Below are 24,616 nucleotides of genomic sequence, written 5' to 3'. Positions count from 1 at the left end.
TTCCGAGCCGATTCTTCCAGCTCCTTGAAGGCGGGAGCCTCACGCCCAGCTGGAGGAAGGCTGAGGAGCAACCGACGGGGCTCGTCCCAGCAGGGGACACAGCCGGTGGTGAATGAGCCGAACCGTACTTCCCCGCAAATTCTCAGAACAAAGCTCTGCACACAGCAAGGGACTCGATCCCACCGGCTGAAAAGTAAAGGCAGGAGGAAAACCAGCATAATAACGATAACGATGGCATCTGTTAGGCGCCTACTATGTGCCGGGCACCGTACTAACCACTGGGGTGGACAGAGAGGCGGCGTGGCTTAGTGGAAAAAGGCCGGGCTTGGGAGTCGGAGGACGTGGGTTCGAATCCCGGCCTAGTGGAAAAAGCCCGGGCTTGGGAGTCAGAGGAAGTGGGTTCTGATCCCGGCTCCGCCACCTATCAGCTGCGGGACCTTGGGCAAGCCACTTCACTTCTCCGTGCCTCGGTTCCCTCGTCTGTCCGATGGGGATTAAGACCGGGAGCCCCACGTGGGACAACCTGATGACCTCGCATCTCCCCCGGCGCTGAGAATAGCGCTTGACACATAGTAAGCGCTTAACAAATACCACCCTTATTATCATTATTATTAGTAACAAGCGAATCAGTTTGGGCACGGCTCCCGTCCCACGAGGGGCTCACAGTCCCGATGCCTATTTTACAGACGAGGTAACCGGGACCCGGAGACGAGAAGCGGCTTGGCCGAGGTCACACAGGAGGCAAGCGGCGGGGCCGGGAGTAGAACCGACCATCTCCTGACTGCCGGGCCCGGGCTCTAGCCGCTCCGCCGGGAAGACGGCAATCGGGGAAAGCAACAGCAGCCTCTGACTTCTCCACTTCCCTGTAAACATCCTCCTGGACTTGAAACCTCGTCCAAAACCTACCTTTAAGAACCGTGAGAAGCCTCACACTTGAAAACCTGACCCCTCGATTTCGCTACTCTACACGTTTTCGGAACCCTTGGGTGAAAACGCGGATAGGGTCACGGGACAGGGCGCGACCGAGAGACAGCGTGGGGTTCCCGTCTCGGGTTCCCAGGACAAAAAGATGCGGTCAGTGACTCGCTTCTCGAGCAATCGGGGGAATCCAGCTCTTCGGCTTCAAGGCTCTCCTCCGACTCGCCCCAGCTCACGCGTCGGCCCAACGGCGAAGCAAACGGAGGCCGGGCCTGGGAGTCGGAAGGCCGGGGGGGTCCTAATCCCGGCTCTGCCGTTTCTCTGTTGTGCGACCCCGGGCAAGTCGCTTCACGCCCCCCGGGCCTCGGTTCCCTCATCTAGAAAACGGGATCGGGACCGCGAGCCCCACGCGGGACGAGGACCGAGCCCAGATGCATTTGCCTGTATCCACCCCAGTGCTTGGCACGGTGCCTCGCACGTAGTAAGTGCAAATCCCATCGGCGCCTCTTCGCCTGCTGCTCTCCATCTCGCTTCATCCCTCCCAAGCCAACTGAGCCCCTCTCCTAATTCCACTACCTGGCTCAGTGGGAAGAGCCCGGGCTTGGGAGCCAGAGGTCGCGGGTTCTGATCCCGGCTCCGCCGCTTATCAGCTGTGTGACTCTGGGCAAGTCGCTTCACTTCTCTGGGCCTCAGTGACCTCATCTGTAAAATGGAGATGAAGACCGTGAGCCCCACACGGGACACCTGATTACCTGGTATCTATCCCAGTGCTTAGCAAATAGTAAGCGCTTCACAAATACCATCATTATTATTATGAATTCCTATTCACCGTTAGAGTGATTTGCATAGTGAGACAGAACTTCAACACCCATTGGATTTTTTTTGACTAATCGCCCTTCCTCATTTCATTTGTCAAATCAACTAGCTCAATCGATCAACGGTATTTGTGGAGCGCTTACCGCATGCAGAGCCCAGTACTAGGCGCTTGGGAGGGTAAAATACAACAGAGTCGGCAGACACGTTCCCTGCCCACAACGAGCTTACAGTCTAGAAGGGGAGACATTAAAATGAATAAATAGATTAGGGATAGGTACGTAAGTGAGGTGGGGCTGAGAGAAGGGGAAATATGGGGGCAAATCCTAGCGCAGCTGTATAAATCCATCAGCCATCTTGAGAATCGGTTCAGACCCACTGAGAAGCACCGTGGCCTAGTGGACAGAGCACGGGCCTGGGAGTCGGAAGGACCCGGGTTCTAATCCCGGCTCCACCACTCGCCTACCTGTGAACTTGAGCAATCACTTCACTTCTCTGTGCCTCAGTTACCTCGTCGGTAAAATGGGGATTAAGACTTGTTAGCTCCCTGTGGAACAGGGACTGTGTCCAACCTGATTACCTTCTATCTACCCCAGCGCTTAGTTCAGTGACTGGTGCACAGTAAACCTTGACCAAATACCGTAAAAAAAAAAAAACCCCAAAACAACAGGGAAAAAAAAAACCCGATTCTGAGCACTTCATTATTACCCTATTTGTCAAGCCAGTTTAGAATCAACGAAACACTGGGGGCACAAAAACGACCCCGCTACCAATGAAGGTTTTTGTTTTTTTATTTTAAATAAAATAAGTCTGCGGGATCCTCCCAGAGAAGCGAGACTACCACCCATTAAGGCGAAGGCTGCTGCAAAGCACAGACAGGGCTCAAATTCACCTAATAATAATCTGACACCGGGACACCGTGCTAAAGACCACTGTCATATAAACTATTTCATTTACTCGTAAAAGGATTTCTCGGTCCTGAGTCAAAGCAAGCAAGGAATCAGATTCCCTGACACCCCGAACTGAGAAATTTCCCCTTATTCCCTCTCTTTCAGCCTGACTGCCCCAGAGGGTAATAAATATTAGTTGGGGGAGGAGAAAATAAAGGGTCGAAAGGCGCCGGCGGTGACAGGAAAAGCAGCCTGAAACGATGAGGTCTAACGCGTCCTCCCTTGTCGTTCTGTTAAACGCCCGCCTGATTCTTCCCGTGCTTCTAGTTCTCTCTGTGGTACGGATTACACATTTATTCTGTGCCCAAGCGCCGCGGCAGAAAGAACGTTACCCGATCAGACCCCACGGAGCTTTATGGAGAGACCTCGGCTCCACCTCCGATAGGGGCGGTGCGGCCTAGTGGTCAGAGCACGGGCCGGAGAGTCACGGAATCTGCGTTCGAATCCCAGCTCCGCCACCTCCCCGCTGGGTGGCCTCGGCCCGGCCGCTTCACTTCCCTGTGCCTCAGTTTCCTCCTCTGCCAAACGGGGATTCACAACCCGTTTTCCCTCCTATAAAGACTGTGAGCCCTCAGTGGGACAGACACTGCGACCAATCTGCTGAGCGTGGCGTAGCGGAAAGAGCCCGGGCTCGGGAGTCAAAGGTCGCGGGTTCCGATCCCGGCTCCGCCACCTGTCAGCTGTGCGACCCTGGGCAAGTCACTTCACTTCTCTGGGCTTCAGTGACCTCATCTGGAAAATGGGGATGAAGACCGTGAGCCCCAAGTGGGACGACCTCATTACCTTCTATCTACCCCGGCACTCAGAACAGTGCTTGGCACATAGTAAGCGCTAACAAATGCCATCATCATCATTATTATTATTAGGGGGCTTTACATTTACAACAAACCACAGGCGGCCACCCTACCTCCCTCAGCCCCCCGATCCTGGAGTCATCCATTCCTTCAATAGTATTTATTGAGCGCTTACTACGGGCAGGGCACTGCACTGAGCGCTTGGACCGCACAAATCGGCAACAGAGAGAGACAGTCTCGAGTCCTGGGCAAGAATCGGTCACGCCCCATTTCCAACGCTTGTCTGCTGCGTGACCTCGGGCGAGCCACTTCACTTCTCTGGGCCTCAGTTCCCTCATCTGTAAAATGGGGATGAAGACCGCGAGCCCCACGTGGGACAACCTCATTACCTTGTTTCTACCCCAGCGCTGAGAACAGTGCTTGGCACATAGCAAGCGCTCACCAAAGACCATCATTATTATTATTGTTATTATTAAAGGACAGAGACAGAGAATGGAAGCTGGAGTCTCCCAGCTAATAATAATTACGGTATTTGCTGAGCGCTTACTACGTGCAGAGCACTGTTCTAAGCGCTGGGGTAGACACAGGGTAATCAGATGGTCCCACGTGGGGCTCACATTTTTTAAAACCCATTTTTACAGATGAGGGAACTGAGGCACAGAGACTAATCTTAATGGCTGAGTGAGATTTACCATGTCACTCACCCCAGCCCCACAACACTTACGGAAACCATCTTATGCTCTACTATTTCCCCTCTCCCTAAATCTCCTTTAACGCCCGTCACCCCCCCACCCCCCGCTCCTTGTGGGGCGAGATCGCCGACTCCGTGGTACTTTCCCATGGCTTCGTGCAGTGCTCTAACCACGGTCAGTGCTTAACAGACACCATTGATCGACTGACCGACCAGAAGGAACCTTGGCCAAACGGGGCCAAAAAGGGGTATTTTTTTGCCTCGGGAACACAATTTCTGCAGCGGACCCTCAGAGTTCACCCGGGAGGCAAAATGACTTCAAGCAGAGCTTCCCGATATTGTTCTTTCTCTTTTAATCCCAGTCCATCTCCCTTTATGCCAAGAACTTGATTTCCCGCGCCGAAATCTGCCGAGCCGGCCGCCTCCGAACCCGGACTCCCCTCGCCAACGGCGGGGTTTGGGTTGGGAAGACTCGGGAAATCGAGGGGGACGGGGGGCTTCCAGCTCCGGTCGGGCCGGGAAGAAGGTTGGTGGGAAAAAGAAACCAAATAAAGAAATGATTCTCAATCCGCTCCGAGCCAGCCGCAGCCGGTCTCCCGCTCACTTCCTCCGGCCCTCGGGCCGGGAGCGCAGCAGCGTCCGCGGTCTGTCGGCACTCCACGAGGAACTAACTGGGACCGTGTTAAGTCCTCCGTTAGCGATGAACTTACGGAGGTCGTTAACGTAGGCTACGGGCCGGGGTGGGGGCGAGGGCAGTGGGCCGCAGATGAGACGGGGTCGCCCGCGGCCGCCGAAAACCGGAGCCTTCCGCGGCTCGACGCCGTGGAGGACGAAATGTTCGACCGGGGGTTCGGAGGGAGTACCCCGAAACGGGAACGGGAAGCATTCATTCATTCAACCGTATTTATCGAGCGCTTACTATGTGCAGAGCACTGTACTGAGCGCTTGGAATGTACAAATCGGTAACAGATAGAGACGGTCCCTGCCCCTTGACGGGCTTACGGTCCAATTGGGGGAGACGGACAGACGAGAACAGCGGCAATAAATCGAATCAAGGGGATGAACATCTCATTAAAACGGAAGCGGCCTGGCCCGGTGGCAAGAGCCGGGGCCCGGGAGTCGGAGGACCTGGGTTCTGATCCCAGCTCCGCCACTTGCCTGCTGTGGGACGTTGGGCAAGCCGCTTTACTTCTCTGGTGCTCGGTTCCCTCGCCTGCACGGGGGGGATTCAACGGCTGTTCTCCTCACACTGCGAGCCCCCCTTGGGACCTCGTTATCTTGTACCTACCCCAGTGCTCGGGGCAGTGCTCGACACAATAGTGAGTGTTCAATAAATACCACGGTTATCATCATTGTTATTCAAACCAGGATGGGGTAAAAGGGGGTGAGCGGGGGCAACCTCTAACCCTCAAAATCCCCTCTCCACCAAAGCGCCCCCCGCCCTGTCTTCCTCAGCAGCTGGTCCTCGTGGATCGAGCCCGGGCCCGGGCGTCAGAAGGAACCGGGTCCCGATCCGGGTTCCGCCACGTGTGGGTTCGGCCAAGTCGTTTCGCTTCTCCGGGCCTCGGCTCCCTCATCTGTAAAATGGGGATTAAGGCTGCGAGCCCCACGGGAGACAGGGACTGTGCCCAACCTGATTACCTCATATAATAATAATAATAATAACGGTGGTATTTAAGCGCTTACTATGTGCAGAGCACTGTTCTAAGCGCTGGGGTAGACACAGGGGAATCAGATGGTCCCACGTGGGGCTCACATTTTTAAATCCCCATTTTTACAGATGAGGTAACTGAGGCACCGAGAAGTTAAGTGACTTGCCCAGGGTCACACAGCAGACAAGTGGCAGAGCCGGGATTAGAACTCACGACCTCTGACTCCCAAGCCCGGGCTCTTTCCACTGAGCCACGCTGCTTCTCATATCTATCCCATCTCTTAGTATAGTCACTGGCACGTAGTCAGCGCTTCACAAATAGCACAACTCTTCTGAGGATGATTTTTTTTTTTTTTTATCAAATCGAGAGGGAGCCCTGTCAGAGGCATTCCTTCCGCGCTACAATGTCCTGTCCGCTCTTATTCTCACCATTTTGAAAAGAAACCTCCCCTTGCTTTCCTTCGATCCATTTCCCATGATATTATTATTATTATTAACGTCGCAATTGTTAAGCACTTACTACTAATAATAATAATGACGTTGGTATTTGTTAAGCGCTTACTGCGCGCAGAGCACTGTTCTAAGCGTTGGGGTAGACACAAGGGAATCAGGTTGTCCCACGTGGGGCTCACGGCCTTAATCCCCATTTTACAGACGAGGGAACCGAGGCCCGGAGAAGTTAAGTGACTTGCCCAAAGTCACACAGCTGGCAAGTGGCCGAGCCGGCATTCGAACCCATGACCTCTGACTCCGAAGCCCGGGCTCTTGCCACCGAGCCACGCCGCTTCTCTGATGGTACTTGTTCAACGCTTACTCCGTGTCAGGCACTGTACTGAGCGCTGAGGGAGAGTCGAGCAAATCGGATTGGACACGGTTCCTGCCCCACACGGGGTTCCCAGTCTTGATCCCCATTTTACAGATGAGGCGACTGAGGCAGAGAGAAGTGAAGAGACTTGTCCAAGGCCATACAGCGGACAAGCGGCAGAGCCTGGATTGGAACCCAGGCCCCCCTGATCTCCGGGCCCGTGCTCTATCCACCGGGCCGTGCCGATAAGAGCCGGGGAGCCCGGGATCTCCGCCCTGCTCGGCGGCAAGTTTTCCCTCACGTCGGTTCCACTGAACCCTTCCTAAACACGGCGAGCCCGGGCTTGGGAGTCAGAGGTCATGGGTTCTGATCCCAGCTCTACCACCTATCGGCTGGGTGACTGTGGGCAAGTCACTTCACTTCTCTGGGCCTCAGTTACCTCGTCTGTAAAATGGGGAGGAAGACTGTGAGCTCACTTGGGACAACCGACCGCCTAGCATCTACCCCAGCACTTAGAACAGTGCTCGGCACATAATGAGCACTTAACAAATGCCAACATTATTATTATTATATTATAAAATGGGGCCGAAGACCGTGAGCCCCACGTGGGACAACCTGATTACCCTGTATCTACCCCAGAGCTCAGAACGGTGCTCGGCACGTAGCGAGGGCTTAACAAATGCCAACGTTATTACCGTTCAACACGCTCCTTTGGGCCTAGCCCGGGATTCTTCCTCTCATTTCTGAAGGTCCCAGGCCGCTCGGCCCACCCCGTCTGGCTCCGGGGAGACAAACCGCCTCGGTTCCGCGGCGCTTGGCTCCACCGTCCTGTTCCTCTCCCGACTGACCGCGTCTAACCTCCGCCGTGGGAAATTCAGGGGGCACCCCCTGAGCAACGACTGACTGACTTTCGCGTCGGCACTCCGCCGCGGTCTAGGCAAAGACTCAAAACCACCACTGGTAATGAGCTTTTAAATGGCCTTTACGGTAATTTGGGAGCTCTGTTTTTATGGATGCTCAGGAAATGACTTCGCAAACGCGGAGAGTGTGTGCTCTGCCTTGTACCCACGATGCCGAAGTCGACCCTTTCGGGGGCAGTGAGGAAAAATATTTTTCACAGAAAGAACCCGACAGCCCCATTCCATCTAGAGGACATTAACCTACTGAACTGTTTAATACCTTCTTTTCAAAATAGGCTTCGGGTTCAAAGGGCAAGGACCCGTCTATCTTCCGGAATCCCAAAAAGTGGAAACCGGGGCAATGAGATTAAAAATAAGTTCACCACCACGGTAACGAATCCCGTGACGAGTCTCATCTGTGATCGCTTAGAACGCACCGGGGCAGAGCCCAAGCCGGCGGCAGCGAAGGAAGACGGGAGGACGAGATTTCTCGGCCCTAAACGCTGCTCCGAACCCAACTACCGTCTCACGTTCACACGCGGAAACGATAATGTTGGCATCTGTTAAGCGCTCGCTCCGTGCCGAGCACTGCTCTGAGCGCCGGGGTGGATACGGGGTCATCAGGTTGTCCCGCGTGAGGCTCACGGTCTTGACCCCATTTTACAGACGAGGGAACGGGCACCGAGAAGTCAGGTGACCTGCCCCAAGTCGCACGGCCGACGGGTGGCGGAGCCGGGATTAGAACCCATGACCTCTGACTCCTAAGCCCGGGCTCCTTCCGCTGAGCCACGAGGACCGGGCAAGGCGGGGTTCAGAAGCCGCCTCCGATTCACCGGCGGATACGGTCCGACCACCGCTACGACTGGAAAACGTAATAATGAACATCCCCCTCGACGCAACGGAGAATAAGAACGAACTTCGGGGTCGACCCGCAGCGGACGTGGAAGCACGGTGAATCTGGGCGGAAAGCCCGGAGTGGGGAATTTACGCCGTGAGCGCCCTGGCGGTTTTAACCGAGAGGTGTGGAAAAGCTAAGTATTTCCCGTGTGGGGCTCTCGCCGGGTTACTACAAATCGGTCTGCACGTAGTAAGCGCTTCCCAAATACCAACATTTAAATGGCTTCCGTCCCAAAGAACTGGCCGGACCTGCTGCAAGAAAAAGAAAAAGACTCTACTGCCATCATCTGGATATTGACACTGGCCATCCTCTGTCCCTCCTCCCCTCGCCTCTACCCATTCCATCGCATTGATTTGGCGCCGACTGCGTGCAGAGCGCTCTACTAGGCGCTTGGAATGGACAATTCGGCAACAGATAGAGACCAGCCCCGCCCGACGACGGCTCGCGGTCTAAAACGGGGGAGACGGACGGCAAAACCAAGCGAGTAGTCGGGCATCGCTACCATCAAGAGAGATGGATAGAATCACAGATATATAGACATCATTAATAAAATGGAGTAGTAAATACGTACAAATGGTTACACAGAAGCAGGGTGGCTCCGTGGAAAAGAGCCTGGGTCTTCGGAGTCAGAGGTCATGAGTTCGACTCCCGGTTCTGCCACTTGTCAGCCGCGTGACTGTGGGCGAGTCACTTCACTTCTCTGGGCCTCAGTTCCCTCATCTGTAAAATGGGGATTAACCGTGAGCCTCACGTGGGACGACCTGATTACCCTGCATTTACCCCAGTGCTTAGAACAGTGCCCTGCGCATAGTCAGCGCTTAACAAATACCGACGTTGTTATTGTTGTTATATTTTACCTATTACATTCAGAGGGAGCCCTCCTTTCCCTCTGCCCCTCCTCCCCTCCCCATCGCCCGACTCCCTCCCTCCGCTCTATCCCCTTCCCCTCCCCACAGCACTTGTGTGTATATATATGTAGGTACATATTTATTATTCTATTTTTTTTAATTCATGACGCATATATATCTCTAATTCTATTTATTTATTTTGATGCTATTGAGGCCTGTCTTCTTGTCCTGTTTTGTTGTCTGTCTCCCCCCGTCTCTCCCCGTCGTTGGGCAGGGATGGTCTCTATCTGTTGCCCAGTGGTACTTTCCAAGCGCCTAGTCCAGTGCTCCGCACACAGTAAGCGCTCAATAAATACGACTGAATGAATGAATGGAGTGACAAACGTTGGGGAACGTCTGTTGCCAAAATACGGGCCAACTGAGAAACTCACCCTGGAGGCACACGCCGATCAGTCCTACTTATTGAGGGCTTTCCGTGTGCGGAGCACTGTCCCAAGCGCTCGGGAGAGTACGGGATAACAACAGAAAGTGTTACAGTCACATCTGTAACCAGCTTAGGGACACATCCGTCTAAATTCGGAATGAGGTTTCCGTTCATCACGGCTGCAATATGGCATCTAGCATGTCTGTCTCCCTTTTGCCCTCGACGTTCACTTAGTTAAGTGACTTAGACTGTGAGCCTCGCGTGGGACAGGGACTGTGTCCCACCTGATTAACCTCTATAATAATAATAATAATAATGTTGGTATTGGTTAAGCGCTTACTGTGTGCAGAGCACTGTTCTAAGCGCAGGGGAAGATACAGGGTCGTCAGGTCGTCCCACGGGAGGCTCACGGTTAATCCCCATTTTACAGATGAGGTCACTGAGGCCCAGAGAAGTGAAGTGACTTGCCCACGGTCACACAGCGGACCGGTGGCAGGCAGGGCCGGGATTCGAACCCATGACCTCGGACTCCCAAGCCCGGGCTCTTTCCACTGAGCCACGCTGCTTCTCTATCCTCTATCTACCCCAGCGATTAGAACAGTGCTTGACACGTAGTAAGCATTTAAATGCCATTTTTTAAAAAAAGTTTTGACTTTTCCATTTTACGGTTTCTTGCCCAGGCGATGAAATTTATCCATCGGCGGATGTTCTAAAAATGCTCTTCCTCTAAACTGATTTTGTGTCTGTTGCCCTTATTAAATTATAAGCTCTTTGGAGGGCAGGAATTGTGTTTTTTCACACTTACTGTGCTCACGCAAGCGCTGTATCCCCAACTCATAAAACAGTGTTTAACCCAAAGCAATCGCTTAAATACCATACAAAACTCACCACACGTGTCAGGATTATGATTAGACTTCAAAGTCCCACTCTTTTAAAGCAAAGAGTTAATCTTTCATTCCTACAAAAGAACCTATCCAGTTCTCCTCGCAGACACGAACAAAAAACACACGATGGCATATTCTGATCTCCGGAAATACGTACAACAGCATCTGACCTTATAGTTCACGGTGCCGAGCAGCAGTAGAGCTTTGAGAATCAAATCCTCGGGTCACCGGAACGTTAAGAAATTCTCAACACGTTCAGGAATTTGATGAATACACAAAATTCAATCAGATTAAAAGTCACCGGAGTAGTTCTGGAGCCAGGTTTTCCAGTGCCCGGATGAACCAGGCACGGGGTTTTCTCGGCTTGAAGATCACAACAGGATGGTGAGAGTCCGCCAGGCGCTTCGGAATTTCTGACGCTAACTTCTACTTTCAGTCAGGTTTGTAGCCCAGGTTATAAATTTTTTATTCATCCATTCATTCGATCAACAGTATTAATCGAGCACGTACCGTGTGCAGAGCACTGTACTAAGCGTTCGCACCCGTCCCGCCGTCGACCCCCGGCACACGTCCTCCCGCCGTCCCGGAACGGCCTCCCTCCTCACCTCCTCCAAACTGGCTCTCTTCCCCTCTTCCAAGCCCTACCGAGAGCTCACCTCCTCCGGGAGGCCTTCCCAGATTGAGCCCTCCCTTTCCCTCTGCCCCTCCTCCCCTCCCCATCTCCCCTACTCCCTCCCTCCGCTCTACCCCCTTCCCCTCCCCACGGCACTTGTGTGTATTTGTATATATTTATTATTCTATTTTACTAATGGTTTATAAACCTCTATAACTCTATCTATTTTGATGCTGTTGATGCCCGTCTACTTGTTTCGTTTGCTGTCCGTCTCCCGCCTTCTAGACTGTGAGCCCGTTGTTGGGCAGGGATTGTCTCTGTTGCCAAATTGTACTTTCCAAGTGCTTAGTCCGGTGCTCTGCACACAGTAAGCGTTCAACAGATACGAGTGAATGAATGAACATTCACCCCACACATCCGATCCGTCACCGGCACCTGCCGGTCTCACCTTCACAATATCGCCAAGATCCGCCCTTTCCTCTCCCCCCCAAACGGCTATCGTGCTGGTACAAGCTCTCGTAATATCCCGGCTGGATTACCGTGTCAGCCTCCTCTCTGATCTCCCTTCTTCCCGTCTCTCCCCGCTCCGGTCTATTCTTCACTCCGCTGCCGGGCTCATCTTCCCGCAGAAAGGCTCTGGGCCCGTCGCTCCCCTTCTTAAAAATCTCCAGGGGTTGCCCATCGACCTCCGCACGAAACAAAATGTTCCCACTCTAGGCTTCGAGGCCGTCCGTCCCCTCGCCCCCTCCTACCTCTCCTCCCTCCTCTCTTTCCACCGCCCACCCCGCGCGCTCCGCTCCTCCGCCGCCCGCCTCCTCGCCGTCCCCCGTTCTCGCCCTTCCCGCCGTCGACCCCCGGCCCGCGTCCTCCCGCGGTCCCGGAACGCCCTCCCTCCTCACCTCCGCCAAACTCGTTCTCTTCCCCTCTTCAAATCCCTACCGAGAGCTCGCCTCCTCCGAGAGGCCTTCCCAGACTGTTTCCCCTTTCCCTCTCCTCCTTCTGCTCCCCCTCTACCCCCCTTCACCTCCCCTCAGCTAAGTCCCCTTTTCCCCCTTTCCCTCTGCTCCTCCCCCTCTCCCTTCCCCTCCCCTCAATGCTGTGCTCGTCCCCACGTCTGTATATATTTTTATTACTGTATTTATTTTGTTAATGAGACGTACATCACCCTGATTCTATTTAATTGCCATTGTTTTAATGAGACGTTCATCCCCTCGATTCTCTTTATCGCCATCGTTCTCGTCTGTCCGTCTCCCCCGATTAGACCGTGAGCCCGTCAGTGGGCGGGGACCGTCTCTATCTGTTGCCGTTTTGTCCACTCCGAGCGCTTAGTACAGTGCTCTGCACATAGTAAGCGCTCGATAAATACTACCGAATAATCTAGCTGTGGGCAGGGAACCTGTCTGTTATACTGTTGTACAATAGTAATTATGACGGTAGTTAAGCACCTACTGTGTGCCGAGCATTTTTCCAAGCGCTAGAGCGGATGGATACAAGGTACTGAGGTTGTCCCACGCGGGGTTCAAAGTCTTCGTCCCCATTTTACAGATGAAGCAACTGAGGCCCAGAGAAGTGAAGCGACTTGCCCAAGGTCACACAGCAGACAAAGGGCAGAGCCGGGATTAGACCCCACGTCCTCTGACTCCCAAGCCCGGGCTCTTTCCACTAAACCACCCTGTGTTCTCCTCAGTGCTTAGCCCGGCGCTCTGCACCCGGTAAGCCCTCGATAAATACGACCGCTCCGCACACGGTAAGCGCTCCATAAATACGACCGCTCCGCACACGGTTAAGCGCTCGATAAATACGACCGCTCTTCACACGGTAAGCGCTCCATAAATACGACTGCTCTGCACCCGGCAAGCGCTCAGTAAGTACGACTGCTCCGCGCACAGTAAGCGCTCCATAAATACGACCGCTCCGCCCACGGTAAGCGCTCGATAAACACGACCGCCCCGCCCACGGTAAGCGCTCCATAAACACGACCGCCCCGCACACGGTAAGCGCTCCATAAACACGACCGCTCCGCACACGGTAAGCGCTCCATAAATACGACCGCTCCGCACACGGTATCAATGAATACGACTGCTCTGCACATGGCAAGCACTCAATAACTATAACTGCTGGGCACACGGTCAGCGCTTGATAAATACACCTGCTCTGCACACGGTAAGCACTCGATAAATACGACCGCTTCGCACACGGTAAGCGCTCAATAACTGTTCCGCGCACGGCAAGCGCTCCATAAATACGACCGCTCCGCACACGGTAAGCGCTCCATAAATACGGCCGTTCCTCACACGGTAAGCACTCGATAAACACGACTCATAGAGCGATCAGTCGACTCTCTGACTCCCGTCCTTCGTCCATTCGTTCATTCAATCGTATTTACGGAGCGCTCACTACGCGCAGAGCACTGTACCGGGTCCCTCCGGACAAACATACGTACCGTCGATTTTCGGCCAGAGTGGCTCCTTCCTCCCTCAGCCGCTTGCTTCTCTGGGCGCGGTCTTCTAGGAGGATTTCCTTCCTCCTCTTGGCGGCCCGGATCCAGTCGGCTTCCTCCCCGTCCGCCGGACCCTTCTCGTCGGCGGCTTCCGCTTCGAACCGCCGGGAGCTCGTCTTCGAGACCCTCTCGCCGATCTTCCTCTTCCACCCGAAGGAAGCCATCCTGGAAGAAAAATACAATCGATCGATCGGCGGGACCCACGGAGCGCTCACCACCTGCCGGGCGCCGGACCGGATGCTCGGGAGAGCCCGGGACGACGGAATCGGCGGACTTGCTCCCGGCCCACCGTGAGCCGACGGTCTGATAATATTCGTATCTGTTAAGCGCTTACTACGTGCAGAGCACCGTTCTAAGCGCTGGGGGAGACACGGTAATCAGGTCGTCCCACGGGAGGCTCACGGTTAATCCTCATTTTACAGATGAGGTAACTGAGGCACAGAGAAGTGAAGCGACTCGCCCACGGTCACCCAGCTGACAAGTGGCAGAGCCGGGAGTCGAACCCACGACCTCTGACTCCGAAGGCCGGGCTCTTTCCACCGAGCCACGCTGCTTCTCTAATAACATTCGTATCTGTTAAGCGCTTACTATGTGCAGAGCACCGTTCTAAGCGCTGGGGTAGACACGGGGGAATCAGGTCGTCCCACGGGAGGCTCACGGTTAATCCTCATTTTACAGATGAGGTAACTGAGGCACAGAGAAGTGAAGCGACTCGCCCACGGTCACCCAGCTGACAAGTGGCAGAGCCGGGAGTCGAACCCGCGACCTCTGACTCCCAAGCCCGGGCTCTTTCCACCGAGCCACGCTGCTTCCGCGTAACCTCGCGAAACGGAGAAGCGAAGCCACCTCCCTCAGTGGCGGTCTCAGAGAAGAAGCGTTCGGGTCCTACATTTATTCATTTATGTCGTATTTATTGAGCGCTTACTCTGTGCAGAGCGCTGTACTGAGCGCTTGGAAAGTATAACACCAATGCTGGCATTTGTTAAGCGATTACTATGTGCAGAGCACCGTTCTAAGCGCCGGGGAAGAGACGGGGTGATGAGGGGGTCCCACGTGAGGCTCCCGGTTCATCCCCATTTTGCAGATGAGGTCACTGAGGCCCAGAGAAGTGAGGTGACTCGCCCACGGTCACACAGCCGAGCGGGGATTCCGACCCATGACCTCTGACCCCCGAGCCCGGGCTCTTTCCGCTGAGCCGCGCTGATAAATAGGTAGAACGGAGCGATCCCTGCCCGTCGCTCAGGAGGACTTCCTACTAAACCACGCCAGGCCCGGCATTCTTCATCGTCGGCATCATCAATGGTGTTGTTGATTGAAAACGTGCTGCGTGCAGAGCCCCGGCCCAAACGCTAGGGAGAATCCACCGGAACGATAAACGGACACAAACCCCCTGCCCACCGGGAGCTGACGGTCTAGAGGGGGAGACGGACATTCGTAGAAAGAAATAAAATCGCAGATCTGTACGTCGGTGCGGTGGGGCTGGGGGGGGGGGGGGTGAATCAGAGGGAGCGAGGGAGGGGGAGAAGGGGAAAGGAGGGCTTAGCGGAAAGTGCCCGGGCTTGGGGGGGTCAGAAGTCTTGGGTTCTAATCCCGGCTCCGCCGCTCGTCAGCTGGGTGACTCTGGGCCAGTCGCTTCGCTTCTCCGGGCCTCGGTTCCCTCATCTGGAAAATGGGGCTGAAGACCGTGAGCCCCACGTGGGACGACCCGATCACCTTGTATCCTCCCCGGCGCTTAGAACGGTGCTCTGCACGTAGTGAGCGCCTAACAAACAGCAACACTATTATTATTCTAAGCCCAACTGTGGGACCTTGAACTAGTCACTTCCCTTCTCTGGGCCTCAGTTCCCTCATCTGGAAGATGGGGACGAAGACTGGGAGCCCCACGTGGGACAAGCTGATTATCTTGTATCTCCCCCAGCGCTCAGAACAGTGATTGGCACAAAGTAAGCGCTAAACAAACACCGTTATTATTATTATTACCCCCCAGCGCTTAGAACAGCACTTGGCACATAGTAAGCGCTCAACAAATGCCATCATTATTATTATCATGATTATTATTAATAAAATGGGGATGGAGACCGTCAGCTCCACGTGGGCCAACCTGATGACCCCGTATCTCTCCCAGCGCTTAGCACATAGTAAGCGTTCAACAAATGCCATCCTCATTATTATTATTATTATTATTAAAATGGGGATTAAGACTGGGAGCCCCATGTGGGGACATCCTGATGACCTTGTATCTCCCCCAGCGCTGAGAACAGTGCTTGGCACCTAGTCGGCGTTAAACAAACTCCATTATTATTATTATTAAAATAGGGATGAAGAATGGGAGCCTCACGTGGGGCCAACGTGATGACCTCGTATCTCCCCCAGCGCTGACTACAGCACTTGGCGCCTAGTTAGTGCTCAACAAACGCCACCATTATTATTATTATTATTGTTATTATTAAAATGGGGATGAAGACTGAGAGCCCCACTGGGGGACAACCTGCTGCCCTGGTATCTCCCCCAGCGCTGACAACAGCGCTTGGTACATAGTAAGCGTTCAACAAATGCCATCATTATGATTATTATTAAAATGGGGATGGAGACTGTGAGCCCCACGTGGGCCAACCTGATGACCCCGGATTTCCCCCAGCGCCTAGAATGGCGCTTGGCACACAGTAAGCGTTCAACAAATGCCATCATCATCATCGTTATTATTATTATTATTAAAATAGGGATGAAGAGTGGGAGCCCAACGTGGGGACGCCCTGCTGCCCTGGTATCTCCCCCAGCGCCGACAACAGCGCTTGGCACATACTGAGCGTCCCACAAACATCCTCCTCTTCCTCCTTATGATGATGATGATGATGATGCGGAGGATGGCGATGCCGATGGCAAAAGTTGGGCGTCACTGACCTGCAGGGCCTGGCCTCTCCTCCTCCTCCTCCTCCTCCTCCTCCTCCTCCCAGGCCGGTCCTGACCTTCCCCCCGGAAGCGGCGTCTCCTCCGGTCCGTCCCCCAAATGGGTCCCCCATCCGGCCCTCCCCCGCCGCTTCCCCCTCGCCCCACCGGCGGGGCCGACGGCGGCGGGCGGCGGACCTTCGTCCTCTAGAGATCCCGGCGGGCCTCCCCCGCCGCAGAGCCGCCGCCCCGAGCGGCCGGTTGGGCCTCGGCGGCGGAGGGCGGCGGGGTCCCCCGGGCGGGCTGGGGGACGATTGAGGGCGGCGGACCGGAAGTGCCGGGGCTCATATAGGCCCCGGCGCAGCGACTTCCGCTCTCTTTGGGCCCGCCGGCAGGAGCGACATGGTGAGTGGCGCCGGTCGGGCCGGGGATCATCGGTCGCCATCCTCGGCCGCGGGGCCCCGCCGGCGGCGCCTCGGAGCGGCCCCGGCTCCCGCGGACCCCGGACGGCCCCGTCGGGCGCCGGCGAGCGCCATCGGACGCCGGGCCCGGCCGCGGGCCGCCGGGGAAGGAGGGACGGCGCCGACCGCACGCCCGGGACCCGCGGCCATTCGCTCATTCATTCATTCATTCACTCATTCATTCGTGCAGTCGTAGTAGCTGAGCGCTTGCGGCGTGCACAGCCCTGGGCCAAGCGCTCCGAAAGGGCGGGGGGGCAACAGATGGAGACGATCCCTGCCTAACGACGGGCTCAAAGTCTGGGAGAAAGGATGAATTTAATGGCATTTGTTGAGCTCCCACTGCGTGCAGAGTGCTGGGCTATAGATGGAGACAATCCCTGCCCAACGACGGGCTCAAAGTCTAGAAGGAGGATGAATGAATTTAGTGGCATTTATTAAGCTCCCACTGTGCACAATCCTGGGCTAAGCGCTCGGAATGGGCAGTTGGGCCACAGATGGAGACGATCCCTGCCCAACGACGGGCCCAAAGTCTAGGAGAATGAATGAATTTAATGGCATTTGTTGAGCTCCCACTGTGCGCAATCCTGGGCTAAGCGCTCGGAATGGGCAGTTGGCAACAGATGGAGACGATCCCTGCCCGACGACGGGCTCGGAGTCTAGAAGGAGAATGAATGAATTAAATGGTATTTATTGAGCTCCCACTGTGTGCACCGCCCTGAGCTAAGCGCTCGGAATGGGCGGTTGGGCAACATGGAGACAGTCCTTGCCCAACGACGGGCTCACGGCCTAGAAGGGAAATGAACGAATGAATTCCGTCGTATTTATTAAGCTCTCGCCCTGTGCAGAGCCCTGGACCGAGCCCTTGGAATGGACAATTGGGCAGTAGAGACCATTCCTGCCCAACAACGGGCTCAAGGTCCAGAAGGAGAATGAATGAATTTAATGGCATTTATTGAGCTCCCACTGTGCAGAGCGCTGGACTAAGCGCTTAGAATGGCTAATTGGGCAACAGAGTTAATCCCTGCCTGACGACGGGCTCGCGGCCTAGATGGGGAATGAACGAATAAATTCAGTGGTATTTTTTGAGCTCCCGCTCTGTGCAGAGCGCTGGACTGAGCGCTCGGAGTGGGCAGTTGGGCCACAGATGGGACCCAGGGTCTAGAAGGGAAATGAACCGATGGATTTAATGGTATCGATTGAGCTCCCGCTGTGTGCAGAGCGCTGGACTGAGCGCTTGGAATGGACGGTTGGGCAACAGAGACAATCCCTGCCCAACGACGGGCTCGAAGTCCAGAAGGGGAGTGAACCGATGAATGCAGTCGTATTTATTGAGCGCTCACTGTGTGCAGAGCGCCGGACTAAGCGCTTGGAAAGGACAGTTGAGCAACAGATGGAGACAGTCCCCGCCCGACAACGGTCTCAGTCTAAACGAGGGACCCGGTAGCCTTCAGCCCCACGGGGACGCCCAGGACTAATGATGATAATCCCAATTGTACACTCCAGCCGCTTACCACAGTGCTCTGCGCACAGTAAGCGCTCGATAAATGCCATTGAATGAATGATGAGGGCGTTCGTTAAGGGCTTACTCTGTGCCAGGCTCTGTTCTAAGCACGGGAGAGGGCTACGAGGTTATAGTGATAGTAGCATCTGTTATGCACTTACTGCTGTCCGCCAAGCACTGTTCTAAACGCTGGGGGTGACAAAGTTAGAGTGATGGTAATGTTATCTGTTAAACACTTACTAGGAGTCAAAGGTCATGGGTTCTAATCCTGGCTTCACCTGTCAGCTGGGTGACTTTGGGCAAGTCACTTAACCTCTCGATGCCTCAGTTCCCTCATCTGTAAAATGGGGAGTGAGACTGAACCTCACAGGGGACCACCTGATGACCCTGTATCTCCCCCAGCGCTTAGAACAGTGCTCAGCACATAGTGAGCGCTTAACAAAGACCAACATTATTATTATGTGCCGAGGACTGTTTTAAATGCCGGGGTTTACGCGGTTATGGCAGTAGTGATGATGACATTTGTTAAAGCACTTAATATGTGCCAAACACTGTTCTGAGCGCCGGAGGTGATAGAAGGTCATCGGGTCGTCCCACGTGGGGCTCCCGGTGTCAGTCCCCATTTTATAGATGAGGGAACCGAGGCCCAGTGAAGTGACCCCCCCCCCAAAGTCACACAACCGACAAGTGGCAGCGGCGGGATTAGCACCCACGACCTCCGACTCCCAAGCCTGTGCATTTTCCACAGAGCCTCGCCGAAGGGCGGCCTGACACGGTCGATCCAGGGGACTTTCGAGAGAAGCGGCGCGGCTCGGTGGCAAGAGCCCCGGCTTGGGAGTCAGAGGACCTGGGTTCCAGTCCCGGCTCCATTACTTGTCTGCCGGGCGACCTTGGGCCAGCCACTTTGCTTCTCTGTGCCTCAGTTCCCTCATCTGTAAAATGGGGTTGAAGACTTGAGCCCCACTTGGGACGACCTGCTTACCTTGTATCTGCCCCAGCGCTTAGAACGGCGCTTGGCACCTAGGAAGCCCCTAAGAAATGCCGTCTTATTGAGCATTTCCTGCGTGCTCGGAGCACTGTACTAAGCAAGCCGGGGGCTCGGGGAAGGCACGGCGAGTGGCACTGAGAGCTTACCGTATGCTGTGCTGCGCGCTGTGCTCAGCGGGCCCCGGGCGTAAGGAGAGGACCAATCCACGGTACTTACTGAGCGTTTAGCGTGGGCTCGAGAGCACTGTGCTAAGCGGGCCGGGGCGCGGGGGAGGCACGACGGGAGAATCCGTGGCACTGAACGCTTACTATGTGCAGAGCTCTGTGCTGAGTGTGTTGGGGACACGAGAGAATCGATCCAGGGTACTTATTGAGCGTTTGGGGTGTGCTCAAGAGTAATGCGTTGGGGACGCGAGAGAATCGATCCGGGGTACTTATTGAGCGTTCGGGGTGGGCTCAAGAGCACCGTGCTGAGCGGGCCGGGGGGCGGAGGAGGTATGATGAGAGGGTCACATACTGTGTGCAGAGCGTTGTGCTGAGTGTGTTGGGGACACGAGAGAATAGATCCAAGGTACTTACTGAGCGTTCAGGGTGGGCTCAAGAGCACCGTGCTGAGCGGGCCGGGGCGCAGGGAAGGTATGAGAGGATCCCTGGCACCGAGCGCTTGCTGTGTGTGCAGAGCACTGTGCTGAGTGTTTGGGGCATAAGGAGAGAAGCGGCCCGTGGTGTCCAGAGGCCGGTGGGGAGGACACCGTGTGCAGAGCTGCACACTCTACTGAGCGCGCGGGAAAGTATAACAACAGGGATTCATTCATTCATTCAATAGTATTTATTGAGCGCTTACTATGTGCAGAGCACCGCACTAAGCGCTTGGAACGAACACGCCGGCAACAGATAGAGACGGTCCCTGCCGTCCGACGGGGCTCACGGTCCGATCGGGGGAGACGGACAGACGAGAACGATGGCGATGAATAGAGTCGAGGGGAAGAAGATCTCGTAAAAACAATGGCGACTAAATAAAATCGAAGCGATGTACATTTCATAAACAAAATTAACAAAATGGATGGTTTTGTCCCCCCCGTTCCGGGTTTCTCGCAGCCTGCCTTCGTGCAGCTTTATGGCTGAAACTCTTCGATTTCTGGGGTGCTGTGAGTTCTCCGTGTACGGTCGCCTTGGTGTTCTTAAAAAAAAAAAATTGTGGCTGAGCGTGAAGCTCATCTCTGGGTGTGTGTGTGTGGCCCAAGTCGCCCCCTTCCCAAGCAGAGAAGCAGCGTGGCTCAGTGGAAAGAGCCCGGGCTGGGGAGTCAGAGGTCGTGGGTTCCGGTCCCGGCTCTGCCGCTTGCCAGCTGAGCGACTTTGGGCAAGTCACTTGGCTTCTCCGTGCCACAGTCATCTCATCTGTAAAATGGGGATGAAGACTGTGAGCCCCACCTGGGACAACCCGATCACCTTGTGTCCTCCCCAGCGTTTAGAACAGTGCTCGGCGCATAGTAAGCGCTTAAATACCACCGTCGTTATTAGATTGCACCCGCAGAGCGTGTTGTGTACCTAAGTCCCCCGCTTACGGTTCCCCAGAGTGATAAAAGTGATTTGCGAGTCGCATTTGGATGCTTCAGCAGAATCACCGACTAATATTAAGGATGACGGAGCCCCGGGGGGGCCCGCGTAATAACAACAACGGTATTTGTCGAGCACTTACCATGTGCCAAGCACTGTTCTAAGCGCCGAGGAGATGCAAGGAAATCAGGTCGTTCCCCCTGGGGCTCACGGTCTTAATCCCCATTTTACAGGTGAGGTAACGTAGGACCAGAGAAGTGAAGTGACTGGCCCGAAGTCACACAGCCGACGAGCGGCGGAGCCGGGATTCGAACCCACGACCGCCGACTCCCAAACCCGGGCTCTTTCCGCCGGGCCACGCCGCTCCCGCATTTGAGCCTACGCTGTTTCATCGTCGTTGGTATTTGTGGAGGGCTTCCTACGTGCCGAGCACCGTACTAGGCGGTCGGGAGAGTACGCTACAGTAGAACCCGCCGCGAGCCGAGGGACCCGCTCCGAATTCCTTCGGTCGTATTTATTGAGCGCTTCCTACGTGCAGAGCACCGGACCGAGCGCCTGGAACGGACAGTTTGGCGACGGGCAGAGACGATCCCGGCCCGGCGACGGGCTCCCGGTCTGAACGGGGGGGGGCTTGCAGATGAGAACGCCGTTCGGGGTGGGGGGGCTTTCATTCCGTCCCGTTTCTCAGCGGCGGGCTTCTCGTTCTGTCTCGTAGACGAAGGGAACGTCGTCGTTTGGCAAGCGGCGTAATAAGACGCACACCCTGTGCCGTCGCTGTGGGTCGAAGGCCTACCACCTCCAGAAGTCGACCTGCGGCAAGTGTGGCTACCCTGCCAAACGCAAGAGAAAGTGTAAGTCGGAGCGCGGGGGGGGGGGTGCGGGGGCGGGGGCCCTTGGGGAAGGGCGACGACTTCGGTCGCGTCGTGTCTCCTTGGCATTGATGATGATGATGATGTCGGCATTTGCTAAGCGCTTACTAGGCGCAGAGCACTGTTCCCAGCGCCGAGGGAGATGCGGGGTGATCAGGTTGTCCCACGTGAGGCTCCGGTCTTGATCCCCATTGTACAGATGAGGGAAACTGAGGCACCGAGAAGTCGTGACTTCACCTCAGTCGCCCAGCTGACAAGTGGCAGAGCCCGGGATTCGAACCCATGTCCTCTGACTCCCAAGCCCGGGCTTTTTCCACTGAGCCACGCGGCTCCTCTGCTGAGCACTGCACTGGGCATTTGCAAGCGTGCAATACATCAGCGTTCGTGGACTTTTTTTCTGCCCGCAACAAGCCTGCAGGCCAGGGGAGAGTGCGCTTGTCGGTGTTCCGGTGCCTGCTCTCTGCCCTGGAAAGCCCCCCCCGCCTCTGCTCATTCGTTCGTTCAGTCGTATTTACTGAGCGCTTACCGTGTGCAGAGCGCCGTACCGAGCGCTTGGAATGTCCGATTTGGCAACGGATCCCTGCCCAACAAGGGGCTCGCAAGTCTAAAAGGGGGAGACGGGCAGCAAGACAAGTAGACGAGCATCAACGCCATGAAAGTAGATAAATAGAATCGTAGATATCTACACCTCATTATCACCCCAACTCCCTCTTTCTGCTCTACCCCCCTCCTCGCCCCATAGCACTTGTGTACCTACGTACGTAGGTATCATTCTATTTATTTTATCAATGGCGTGCGTATATCTATAGTTCTATTTATCGCTGTCGACGCCCGTCTACTTGCCTGGTGGTCCGTCTCCCCCCTTCTGGACCGTGAGCCCGTCGTTGGGCAGGGCTCATCTCTATTTGTTGCCCGATTGTACTTTCCAAGCGCTCGGCACGGTGCTCCGCGCTCAGTAAATGCCAGTGAATGAATGAAGCTTTAATATTTGATTGCGATGGGTGATTGGAAGCTGTTTCTAAAAAGTGCAGATCAAACCCTGTTAGGAGTGGATGGTTTACTTCCCCAGGTTTGGGCATCCTAGAAAATGTAAATGGGAAGAGGGGCGGGTTGCGTTAAATACAGGGGAAAGCGTGAACCGTCGGCGTTCTGCGTCGCAGATAACTGGAGCGCTAAGGCCAAAAGACGCAACACCACTGGCACTGGCCGGATGAGACACCTGAAAATCGTCTACCGCCGATTCAGGTACGTTTGGCGCTTCTCTCCCCGTCTCTCGGCGTGCTCCGGCTAAGAGTTCCCAACTCTGTGGTGGATGCGACAGCTACTTAAACCGTGCCGGGTTTAGGAGCGTGGAAGTAGTTAGGGGCGGCGTGACCTAGTGGGAAGAGCACGGACCCGGGAGTCGGAGGGACCGGGTTCCCGTCCCGGTTCTGCCGCTTAATAATCATAATAACGTCGGTATCTGTTAAGCGCTTGCTATGTGCAGAGCACCGTTCTAAGCGCCGGGAGAGATACGGGGACGTCGGGTTGTCCCGCGTGAGGCTCGCAGTCTTGCTCCCCGTTTTACAGGTGAGGTCCCTGAGGCCCGGAGAAGTGAAGTGACTCGCCCACGGTCACACAGCTGACGAGCCGGGATTTGAATCCGTGACCTCTGACTCCCAAGCCCGGGCTCTTTCCACTGAGCTTCTCGCTTGCCCATTGTGGGGGGGGGGGGGTGCCCGAGTGGATATCGGAGCAGACAGAGGTCCCCGACCCACGCGGGGCTCACGGTCTAATTAGGAGGGAGGACAAGGTCCCCATTTTACGATCGAAGGAACTTTAGGCACGGAGAAATGAGGCGACTCGCCCTAGGCCGCACAGCAAGCAGTGGGCAGGGCTGAGATGAGAACCCAGGTCCTCTAACTCCCGGGCCCGCGCTCTTTCCGCCAGGAGATGCCGCTCGCTTCCCTTTCTCCCTTTGGTCCGAGAATGTGTATTTTGGCCAAAATTAACTAGAAAGCCAAGGCGTCGCGGTTCTGCCTTTTCTGGGCGGAGGCATCCTCGCAGTATGTGTGGAAACGGGAGCTGTGGATTGAATTGGGGGGGTGGGGGGGCGGGGGGGGGTGGTTAGTTTCTCAGCAGATGATGAAGGGTGGGGATTGGAGTAGAAGAGCCGGGCCCCAAGGCGCTAAATGCCTTATCGGGTTCTGTTTCGTTTACTGAGCTTTGCCCTGCGATCCCTGAGATCTTCCTTCTGCGAGAACTGGCCGCGTAGCTTCCGTCGTAGCTACTGGGAGATTGTGCCGGATGGAGCTTATCGATGATGTACTCGAAAAAAAATGTCTGAACATATGAGTCCGCTAGTGATTTCAACGCGCACTGAGATAAGCGGGGCGACGGCCGCCCGGGAAGCCGCACGGAACCGCCCGCGTCGCGCCGCCCCCCGCGTCACGCCGCCCTTCCCTCTCTCCCTCCGCCTCCAGGAATGGATTCCGCGAGGGAACGACTCCGAAACCCAAACGAGCGGCCGTGGCGGCATCCAGTTCGTCGTAAAGACGCGGCCGTTGGTTAAAATAAACGATCCCGTTTGGAAATCCCGTCTCGTGGTCCGCCGCGACGTGAGCCCCGCCCTCTCTCTCCTCCACCGACGCGACGATCCGCCCGTGGGATTGGGTCCTCGGCGCGGCT

The 24,616-nt window shown here is 55.4% G+C and overlaps 2 protein-coding genes and 1 non-coding gene across 5 annotated transcripts in view; 2 read left to right on the top strand and 1 right to left on the bottom strand.

The window, feature by feature from the left end:
- TTC33 (tetratricopeptide repeat domain 33) overlaps window positions 1-16,615 on the bottom strand; it is a 54,835-nt gene extending 38,220 nt beyond the window's left edge. For both annotated transcript variants that reach the window (XM_029061219.2, XM_039911530.1), the window contains exons 1-2: window positions 16,590-16,615; window positions 13,632-13,853 (exon numbers count right to left, since the gene is read on the bottom strand). In XM_029061219.2, coding sequence (XP_028917052.1) covers window positions 13,632-13,852 — 221 coding nt within the window. In that variant the 5' untranslated portion in view covers window position 13,853; window positions 16,590-16,615. The remainder of the gene's footprint in view (window positions 1-13,631; window positions 13,854-16,589) is intronic.
- Window positions 16,616-16,884: 269 nt separating this feature from the next.
- Window positions 16,885-24,522, top strand: RPL37 (ribosomal protein L37). Of its 2 annotated transcripts, none has more exons than XM_029059037.2 (4): window positions 16,885-16,979; window positions 21,796-21,931; window positions 23,110-23,194; window positions 24,412-24,522. In XM_029059037.2, the coding sequence occupies exons 1-4, from the start codon at window positions 16,977-16,979 to the stop codon at window positions 24,479-24,481; spliced, it is 294 nt and encodes a 97-aa protein (XP_028914870.1). In that variant the 5' UTR covers window positions 16,885-16,976; the 3' UTR covers window positions 24,482-24,522. The 2 variants fall into 2 exon arrangements, 1 of the variants encoding a protein (XP_028914870.1); XR_003757739.2 differs by lacking the exon at window positions 16,885-16,979 and adding an exon at window positions 21,310-21,480.
- On the top strand, window positions 24,240-24,319 carry LOC114810518. The gene has a single exon (XR_003758217.1). It is a non-coding gene; the product is annotated as a small nucleolar RNA SNORD72 (small nucleolar RNA).
- Window positions 24,523-24,616: the final 94 nt, after the last annotated feature.

This window comes from Ornithorhynchus anatinus, chromosome 3 (assembly GCF_004115215.2).
Source record: "Ornithorhynchus anatinus isolate Pmale09 chromosome 3, mOrnAna1.pri.v4, whole genome shotgun sequence".
NCBI classification, from domain to species: Eukaryota; Metazoa; Chordata; class Mammalia; order Monotremata; family Ornithorhynchidae; genus Ornithorhynchus; species Ornithorhynchus anatinus.
Note: the sequence above shows the minus strand (reverse complement) of the source record. Positions and strands in the feature narration are given on the sequence as shown.

Bases quoted from the DNA above. Each gene is read 5' to 3' on its own strand.
- RPL37 (XM_029059037.2), top strand. The intron at 21,932-23,109 runs GTAAGTCGGAGC...TCTGCGTCGCAG, and splicing joins TGCCAAACGCAAGAGAAAGT to ATAACTGGAGCGCTAAGGCC. The intron at 23,195-24,411 runs GTACGTTTGGCG...CTCCGCCTCCAG, and splicing joins ATCGTCTACCGCCGATTCAG to GAATGGATTCCGCGAGGGAA.